The sequence below is a fragment of the Gorilla gorilla genome, chromosome 1 (assembly GCF_029281585.2).
Source record: "Gorilla gorilla gorilla isolate KB3781 chromosome 1, NHGRI_mGorGor1-v2.1_pri, whole genome shotgun sequence".
In the NCBI taxonomy this organism is placed as follows: domain Eukaryota; kingdom Metazoa; phylum Chordata; class Mammalia; order Primates; family Hominidae; genus Gorilla; species Gorilla gorilla.
Window position 1 is genome coordinate 211,984,121 of NC_073224.2, and position 9,778 is coordinate 211,993,898.

The window sequence follows — 9,778 nt, forward strand, 5'->3', positions numbered from 1 at the left end:
TCCCTGCCCCCACCCTTCATCTCTGGGTCATCTTTAGTTCCAGGCCAACAGAGTGGTTACAAGTGCTTATTCATCCGGTGGAATTCTGTTTGCATCATTCCTTCCACCACAGTGGTTCAAGCTACCAGTGACTCCAGGTTCTGCTCCTTCTCATGACATTTGTAGGCCACACCCAAGTCACTGCTAACCAGCTTACCGGTTTTGCAGGAAGGCCTTCCCCAGCCATTCTATACAAAGTTGTAATTCCCACCCCCAACACACAAATACTTACTCTCTCTCCCTATCCCTTTCCCTTTTTCTTTTAGCACTTAACACTATCTGATATACTAAATGTTTTACTTATCCTGGTTTTTGTGTCTCCACCAGAATAGTAACAAAGCTGAGACTATCCTGGATCCCATCACAGCGGTGACTAGAACATTTTCTTCTCTATCTATCTATCTCACTTGACTTTTCTGTCCCGTTTCTCCAAACCATGGACCTCCTAGAACAGCAAAAGGTTCCACTTCCCCAGCACCATCACCCACCACATCCACATCCCCTGAGGCACCTCATCACTTAACCTCTCAGAGCTCCCAGCAAAAAGACCTTTCTTCACCAGGCAACTATATTCACTTCTTGGCCCTAAATGTGTCTGTGGCCACTCCTGCTGGGCCCAGCAGCAGAGCTGGTGTTGAAGAGAATGCACTAAGTCAGCCCAGATCTGGATTCTGATCTCCAGCTGAGCTGTCTACCCCACGCTGGCTCACCAGCTCCTGAAACTTCAAACACGAGGTTGAGAAACCCCACCTAAGCCAGCCCTCTCTCTGTTCGTGGACCTTGACTGATTTTGAGAGGTAGGTTTTATGTCCCTGACCTCTTCCAGTTCAGGCTCTGAACTCCATAGGGGATTTCGTTTGATGACACAGGCTAGGTTGGAGGATTTCATGAGGCTTTATTCATAACCTAATAACACTGTTTTGAAAACAACACATCTGTCACTTGCAGAGACCCACAGGGACACACATTTCTCTTCCTCTCACATAGACTGAGGTAGGAGGTACACTGGCTAAGGCAAAAAAAATACTCAGTGGCTGTGCAAGGCTCAGACCAGGCTCACAAGGCTCTTGGTTGAAAAGCAGCCCCTTGAGAGCAGGAGCAGAGGCCAGGCCAGCCTCACTGAGATCCCAGAGGTTCTGACTGGGGCCACCCAGAGTTGGGCATCCCTGGCTTCTAGCATTTGGGATCTAACCTGGGACTGGTTGGTGCAAGTAGCGGATGAAGCTAGGGTGGTAGCTGGTCTTGTTCCAGGTTGCAAGGACAGAATGATGTTCCTGGCACATAAACTGCTCTTGGCAAATATTTGTTTCATGAATTGAATGAATGGTGTGGGGGAGGGAAGGAAGAATTCTAGAGGACAGCCCCTGTGGCCTCCTAGCCCAGGATAGGGGAGCTAAGGGGTGGGGCAGCACCTATACCAGTCATTTTAGAGGTGGCCAGGGAGGGAGGTGGAAGTTTTGGGGCACCAGCTATACCAGTGGCAGGGGGAAAAGGTAGTCTTCTTTCCTCCCAAAGTGTCTTGTACATAATTGGGGCTCTTGACCCTCCAGGGCCCAGCCCTTCTCATCTTGTTCACTGTGAACTCCTTGAAAGGAGGCCTCTGCCCCACTCAGCACCATCCCTGGTGCCCGGCCCAGCACAGGCGTCCCGCTCTTGCTGAGTGCATAGAGGCCACAGCAGCATCGTTAGCTTATCCTCGCCTGCCTTCTGCCAGCAGAGTCACTCTCCATCTCTGCTGGCTGGGTCTGATCCTGCTTCAAAGGACGCCGTTCACCTATCCCTTCACTGGCGAAGCAGCCTCATCCTTAGCCTTGGGGAAAAACTTCTGTGCTAAATGGGTCATGCGCCTGTTCTGAGGCAGCTGATACCCCTCTGGAGAAAGCAGACTCCGGGCCCCGTCTACCTGGTCAGGGTCGGGCTTCCAGCAGCAGCTAGGGTGCAGCCAGTGGTAGTACACAAGCCGCAGAGCCAGGCCCAGAAAGAAGCAGCCGCATCCCACAGGCAGCCACAGCTGCAGTGGAATCCCGCTGGGCAGCCAGGAGCTATGAGTCACCCAGGTGGCCACCAGGAGAATGCTGTCACTCAGGAGGAAGGTGAAGTGGATGATGGCCCGGCCTCGGGTGCGGCCCTCAGCCACGTTGAACCAGGAGAAATAGAGGATGGTGGCCACCGTCACCCGGTACAGCCACTCGGAGCTGGGGTCCGGCATGAAGTCTGTGCCCTGAAGCCAGACCCAGAGCAGCAGTACCAGCCACAGGCCCAGGAAGTGCAGGGCCACATAGCTGGGGAAGAGGGCTGAGAACAGGGCCACAGCCAGGACTCGGGGCCACAGCAGCAGCAGGTTCCACAGGAAGTAGATCACGGAGGAGCCCAGGCCCAGGAGCGGCTTGGAGGGGAGGCAGGTGCGCAAGGCCCGGTGGTAGTCGAGCAGTGCCCACGAGATGCCCAGGAAGGATGTGCAGATGCCAACCCCTGCAAAGAGTAGGAGGGAACAGTGAGTCCTGGGGCCAGCCTGCTTGGCACTCCCCAGGGGTCGCAGGTACCGTGGGGGCCCTCCCAGCAACCCTGGGGTAGGTATTAGAATCCCTCGTTTGTTGAAGGCAAATCTGCAGCTAGAGAAGACCCAGTGAGTTCCCACAACCAAAAACAAAGCTATGACTCCTAATATAGAGCCTGCCCCTCACCACAGCGCTTTGCTGCGTAGGTGCTATCCAGGTGGTATTTGTCAAAGATGAGAGGATGTGACTTGTGGCCCACCCAGCACTCAGCACCCCTGGGCCTTGACTGCATCCTGGGCATCTTCCAGGGCCCCATAACCCTTTCTTTCTGGGAAGAACACAAGCCTTCCTTGTGTCTAAAAATCAACAGTCTCAGTTCCCTCTTTCTTAGTCTCAAAAAGGGAGTAGAAAATCCCATGGGGTGGCAACAGGCTCTGGCTAAAGCTGCCCTAAGGGCCAGGAGAGATGTCCCTGCTGTGCGGACAGAAGGTCTCCCCACTCCCCTCCCCTCCCCTCCAAGACCAGAGGCCATCGGACTGACCCCTAATCTTGATTTTCCAAGATCCAGAAGTTTACAACAGGGGTCCTATCCCACCTCCTGGTTGCCAATCCTGGAGCAGAAGCACAAGGGCCTCCAGGGAGGGATGGAAGTGGCACCGGCACGTCTCCCGACTGCTTCCTCCCCTGTCCCCGTCCACCGAAGTCATTCAACAGATGTTTACTGGGAACCTATTAGGTGCCCAGAACCCACTCCTAGCCTGGAAACAGATCTGTGCTCATTAGCCTTGCCCAGGTCTCAGCAGGGCTGATGTTCTTCCAGTTTGCCCAGCATGCCACCTTCCGTGACCTTGACAAGCTCTGCCCAGGATGTTAGGTCGCCAGAAGCACAGGCCCCACTTCCCCGGCCTACTCCTCCATTACCCCGCAGGCCCCAGCTTGAAGAGCCCCTGGAGTCACCCACCCTGACCCCATGCCACCCACTCAGCTGTGTCAGGTATCCCTGTAACATGCCACCCACCTCTGTCTGGAGTCTCATCACACAGTAATTATCTATTTCCTTATCTCTGAGCTCCTCGAGGGTAGAAAACAGACTCTGCTCACTTGGGATCCCCCAGCAGCCCAGTACCTGGCACATAACAGCAGCGAAAGAGATGTTTGCTAAATAAAAAGTAGGGAAAATCTGTCTCGCCCCCTTACCCCCTGCCACACTCGCAGTGCAGACTGTCTGCACTTGGCCCTGGTTCTAGACACCCCCAACCCTCAACAGACAAAAACGTGTGCCCAGTGAGTGCCCAGTAACCCAGGGCAAGTCACTCACCTTTCTGCACCTCTTTAAAAATGAAGATCAATATAGCACAAACCTACAGGGCTGCTGTGAACATGAGCAATGATGACTGTAAGTGCTTCCCACAGGGCCTGGCTAATAGCTGGCACTCGATTGTGACAGCCGCTATTATTGTTTTTTCAATCAATATATAGACTCAGACTAGCAAGACGAAAGGGCCCTTGGAGATCGAGTCCAACCTCCATCTTCCACAGGAAGGCTCTCCAGGTCACACAGCGAGTGATGGTAAAGTGAGGACTGGTTTCTTGAGAGGCTGTGGCATTTATGGCAGTGGTGGAGGAAGGCAAAGGGGAAGGCTTGGACCCTGAATCGGATGTGAGTGGGGGCCCTCTTCAGCTTGGCCACTGTCCGGGTCTGTGAAAATGGGCAAGTCACTTTCCTTTCATGGGCAAAAACCCTCCCAAAGCTCCTCACTATAAACTTCACCCATGCTTAGGGGGCCCTGTGAGCCTCCGCTCCCTGCCTCTCCCTTTTCCAGTCACTCAACCGTAGCTACTTGTTTTAGTCTATCATCCTGGCAGGGCAGGGGCTGGGTTCATCTTCTTCACTGCTGTGTCCCCAGCACAGTAACAGGCACAGAAGAGATGCACAATGAAAACCTGACTGGATGAAGGCATTCAATATATTGTTTCTTGTTTCTCTTTCAAAATTTTGAAGAGATGAGGTCTCACTGTTACCCAGGATGGTCTCCAACTCTGGCCTCAAGCGACCTGTGCACATTGGCCTCCCAACGTATGAAATTGTTTCTTAACTAAAAAGTTACCTATGCTGTATCAGGCACCTTACACACTTCATTATCTTCAAAATTATAAAAATTACAATTAAGACTTGTGGGCCAGGCGCAGTGGGCGACACCTGTAATCCCAGAACCTTAGGAGGCTGAGGTAGGAGGTTACTTGAGCTCAGGAGTTCAAGACCAGCCTGGGTAACAAAGTGGGACCTCGTCCCTACAAAAAAAAAAAGAAAGAAAAATTAGCCAGCATGGTGATAGACACTTGTAGTCCCAGCTACTCAGGAGGCTGAGACAGGAGGATCACTTGAGCCTGGGAGGTCGAGGCTACAGTGAGCCATGATCAGGCTGCTGTACTCCACTACGGGCGATGACAGAGTGAGACTCTGTACCAGGAACTTATGTACCAGAAAATGGGCTTTCTTTGCATCACCTCATTTAATCCTTTCATCAACTTTATGAGGCAGGAGGATTTAAGCCCATATTTCAGATGAGAACAAACATACTCAGAGAGGTCAAGGCATTTGTCCAAACTCAAACAGCTGTAGAGTGACTTTAGGTTTCAAGCCAGATCTGCCTGACTAAAGCCTGTTCTCCTGTTTTCTAAGCAGCCTTTATAAAAGACTAAAAACAGTTCCCACATTTGAGAGAGACCCCCCACCAAGCCACGACAGGGGGGCCAGCCACAGGCCTTCACTCACACTGGTAGTACTCAGCCCGGCCACTCTGCAGCATGATGGCCAGCACCAGCGTGAGCTGTGGTGCCGTCTCCAAGAAGGTCTCGAAGAGCCGCAGCATGCTGATGTCCAGGGCGAGGAAGTCGGCGTAGGCCAAGTCAAACTCAGAGGGCTCCTCCTGCTGCCACACCAGCAGCCCCTGCCGCAGCTCCTGCACGCACCTAGGCACCACACACAAATGCCCAGAGGGCCAGGTTAGTGTCCTGTGAATTCCTCAGCCTCCCACCCATCTAATGAGTGGACACAGGCTCCAACCTGGCTCCTCACATCCATGCTATGGGGCCTTCGGCAATGTCCTAACCTCACTGAACTTGTTTCATCTGTAAAATGAGGATCGAGGCCGGGTGTGGTGGCTCATGCCTGTAATCCCAGCACTTTGGGAGGCTGAGGCGGGCTGATCACAAGGTCAGGAGATTGAGACCATCCTGGCTAACATGGTAAAGCCTCGTCTCTACTAAAAATACAAAAAATTAGCTGGGTGTGGTAGTGCGCGCCTGTAGTCCCAGCTACTCAGGAGGCTGAGGCAGGAGAATCTCTTGAATCTGCGAGGCGGAGGTTACAGTGAGCCAAGATCGTGCCACTGCACTCCAGCCTGGCGATAGAACAAGACTCCGTCTCAAAAAAAACAAAAAAACAAAAATGGGGATCAATACACCTTCTACTCCTGCTGGCTAAGCACTGTCCCAAGCTCATCACAAACCTTGTCCTGTTTACTTCTCACAAAAGCCCATTTTACAGATGGGGAAACAGGATCAAGAAGCTAATAAGGTCTGGGTGCAGTGGCTCGCGCCTGTAATCCCAACATTTTGACAGGCCAAGGCAAGAGGTTCACTGGAGGCCAGGAGTTTGAGACCACCCTGGGCAACACAGCAAGCCCCATCTCTACAAAGAATTTTTTTTAATTAGTTGGACATGGTGGTACAAGCCTGTAGTCCAAGCTACTCAGGAGGCTGACGCAGGAGGACAGCTTGAGCCCAGGAGTTTAAGGCCACTGTGAGCCATGATTGATTGTGCCACTGCACTCCAGCCCAGGCAACAGAGACCCTGCCTCTCTCTCTCTCTTTTTTTTTTCTTTTTTTTGGAGACAGAGTCTACATCTGTCGCTTGTCGCCCAGGCTAGAGTGCAGTGGCACAAACTCGGCTCACTGCAACCTCCACCTCCCAGGTTCAAGCGATTCTCCTGCCTCAGCCTCCGGAGTAGCTGGGATGCTGGGATTACAGGCATGCGCCACCACACCTGGCTAATTTTTGTAGAGATGAGCTTTTGCCATGTTCAGCAGGCTGGTCTCGAACTCCTGACCTCAAGTGATCCACCGACCTCAGCCTCCCAGACTGCTAGGATTACAGGCATGAGCCACGAAGCCTGACCAGACCCTGCCTCTTTTTAAAAAACAAACAAAAAATTATAAGCCGCTAATAAGTACTGGAATGAGGATTTGGATCCAAACCTGAATTGGAAAGGCATGCTATAAAGTTGCCTGAGGCAGTAGTTCTCAAACTTTAGTGTGCCCAAGATCTCCTGGGGTCCTGTGGGCAAGAGGACATTTGCCTATTGGGCACTTCTGGGCACAGGCCAGATGGAATCAGACTCTGCCTTGCCCCAGCCACACAGGGGAGGGGTTGGAGGAGGGTTAGATTGGAAGGAGGGATCCCATTTAAGAGGCTGACCCTGAGTGGTTAAGGATGGAGATTGGGGCGGAGTTAAGAGAGTCCAGAGTTTGGACAGACAGGTCTGGGGTACCCACTGGCATGAAGAGTAAGTGGAGGATGCACCAAGGACCCTCCACCCAGAACTTTGCTCTCAGTTGCCTATTGGGAGAGAACCCCGTTCACTCATCACAAGCTCATTCACCAGACATGTACTGTCACTTCCCCTGGAAGGACCCAAGAACACACTGAGGAGCAGGCAGGCAGGACGGGCTGGGGTTCTCCCTCAGCAGGAGCCTTTGCCTATGGTCCCCAGTGACCTGGCAGGGACCCCTGCCTTGGCCAATTCACAGGCAGGAACAGAGACCCATTTCCAAAGCCAAAGCTAGTACAGTCTGTCGGACTCAAGCTCAGCAGAAATATTGGCCACAAAGATGCATAAGGTAGTTACAGATTTACGGCTCATGGAGGCCTGCCCAGGACTTAACAACTGCACCCCTCATGCCCACCCGGGGTTTTCTGATGTCTCTACAATCCCTCAGGCAAAACTGCCACATTCAAAGCTCCTCTCTTCCACTCCCGGAGACTCCGTGTGGCTTTGTCAAGGCCAGATCTCAAGAGTTTGTAAAAACGGATTCAAGAGCAGATCCTGGCCCCGGCCACCCCATCCCAACCCACACCACCCTCTGCCCTGACTGTCGCATGCCTCTGAGCCCTGGGTTTGTTTTCCCATCTCTACGAGGCTCCACCAGGTCCAAAAAGGAGCAGAATCCACACACGTTTTCCAGGACCCAGCCTGTGCCCAGCCCTGGCTGGCTCCATGGGCATGGATGAGTCAGAGGCCATCTCTGCCCTCTTGCTGGGTCTGGGGTGGGAAGCCAAGTTTCAGGGGGAAGAATACAACCAGGCAGACAGGGTGAGAGGCGGCCTTTGTGAGGGGCAAGCACTGTGGTGGGGTCAGGGCTGCTGAAACTCCCAGGGAGGCCCAGGTCAAGAAGCCAGCTGAGGTTGCTGAGTGCTCACTCTGAGCCAGGGCAGTGGACAGGTGTCATTTCACTGCATCTTCACCAAACGGGCAGGCGCTATCCCCATCCCAATGGGAACAGCAACCAAACAGCCCCACTGAGAGGTCAGTGACTTCCCAAGGCCCTGTCCATGCTGAAACATGGGATGCTGAACTGAGTCCGCAGCCCCTGCCATTACAGGCCAGGCACTGGGCGAGGCACTTTCTCATTCTTTCGCTCACTCTTCACAACAGGCCTGCCCGTCACACCTGTCTCAGGGTGACTACCTCCTTTCTATGCAGGAGGAAACTGAGGCTCAGAGAAATGCAGAAGTGAGGCGAGAGGGGGCAAAGCCAGAAGTGGATCCCTGAGAGGTCCGACTTCAAAGCCCATGCGCCTCCCTTTCTTCCCTGGGCCTCAGTTTCTTCGCCTGTGCCAGGAAAGCTAGGGCTAGAATGAAGGCAGTCTACCGGGATTCCCTTTCCGTAAAGGGCTGCACGCTCACCTGTAGGCCAGGCGCCCACAGGACTTGGTTCCCTCTCCCAGTCCCCTTCCCGGCATATGGCGTGTCACCTGTACAGGTGACCCAGCTGACAGAGGTGCTGGGCTCCGACACTCCTCCCCTCCCGGGGCGAAGCACTCACCTGTACAGGTAACCCAGCTGCAGGAGATGCAGCAGCGCCAGGCAGCGGCGCGGGGGCTGCGACCCGTGCAGGCCGGCAGGGTCAGCGCGCAGCCAGAGCCAGCTGAAGAGCTGCAGCGCCACGGAGGCCAGGCCCAGCAGCGCCAGCACCAGCGCCGCCCACAGGTAGCGGCCACCGAGCGCATACTGGACGGCGGCCCACAGGTCGGTGCCCAGGTCGAGCAGGAAGGCGGCGGTGCCCAGCACGCCCAGGACCAGGTCCCGAAGGAGGGCGCCGCGGGACGACCAGGGCATGGCCCGCCAGCCTCCGCCCTCTCCTGCTCCTCCGCGGTTGGGGCCTGCCCTCAGGGCCCGGGGTTGCCGAGGCAGGAAGGAGGTGGGCGCAGCCCTCGGGGCGGCCCGGGGCCTGGGCCTGGTGGGCGGGACTTCCCCGTCCCGCCCCGTCCGGGGAGGAGCGAGGCCCGCGGTTGTCCCAGGTCCCCCGCCCGAACCCCACCTAAAAGCCGCTCGATGCTCTGCTCCCGCCGCCAGCCCAGGGGTCCACCGACCCAGCCCAGCCAAGCCCGCTAGGCCTGAAGACCGACTGCCCTTCGCTTCGCAGGCTTCAAATGGCCTAGTTTTACCTTTGAGGCGCCCGGAGGCCCAAGAAAGCGAGAGGGCGGGGAGACTAGAGCCTGGACCAGGGCTGCGATCCCTCACACCTGTATTGTTGCAAAACAAAACGAAACGCAAAGGCACATTCTAATCCCTAAGTGCGAGACTTTGCAACAACGCGTGCGCCTCGATCCAGGGATACCCGGAGAGCACGGGGCCGCTGGGTTCACGCCAGCGATCCGAGTCGGGGGAGGGCGGGCGTTAGGTTCCTGCAAATGAGTTAACCTCATTTCCATACGGAAAGGAATAGAGGCCGGGCGCGGTGACTCACGCCTGTAATCCCAACACTTTGGGAGGCCCAGGCGGGCGGATCACCTGAGGTCAGGAGTTCGAGACCAGCCTGGCAAACATGGCGAAACCCCGTCTCTACTAAAAATACAAATTAGTCGGGCGTGGTGGCGCGCGCCTGTAGTCCCAGCTAGGAGGCTGAGGCAGGAAAATCGCTTGAACCCGGGAGGCAGAGGTTGCAGAGAGCCGAGAT

The 9,778-nt window shown here is 54.9% G+C and overlaps 1 protein-coding gene across 1 annotated transcript; it reads right to left on the reverse strand.

Annotated features, from left to right (window-relative positions):
* Window positions 1–914: 914 nt before the first annotated feature.
* On the reverse strand, window positions 915–9,497 carry XKR8 (XK related 8). The gene is made up of 3 exons (XM_004025283.3): window positions 8,645–9,497; window positions 5,314–5,510; window positions 915–2,511 (listed from the first exon to the last, which is right to left on the reverse strand). Exons 1-3 carry the CDS (start codon window positions 8,935–8,937, stop codon window positions 1,814–1,816), a joined length of 1,188 nt encoding a protein of 395 aa, XP_004025332.2. The 5' UTR covers window positions 8,938–9,497; the 3' UTR covers window positions 915–1,813.
* Between the last annotated feature and the right edge of the window lie 281 nt (window positions 9,498–9,778).

Coding starts and splice junctions, on each gene's coding strand:
- XKR8 (XM_004025283.3), bottom strand. CDS start 8,937: ATGCCCTGGTCGTCCCGCGGCGCCCTCCTTCGGGACCTGGTCCTGGGC. Junction 5,511..8,644: donor CAGCTGGGTTACCTGTACAG/GTGAGTGCTTCG, acceptor TGTGGTGCCTAG/GTGCGTGCAGGAGCTGCGGC. Junction 2,512..5,313: donor CCGGGCTGAGTACTACCAGT/GTGAGTGAAGGC, acceptor TACTCTTTGCAG/GGGTTGGCATCTGCACATCC.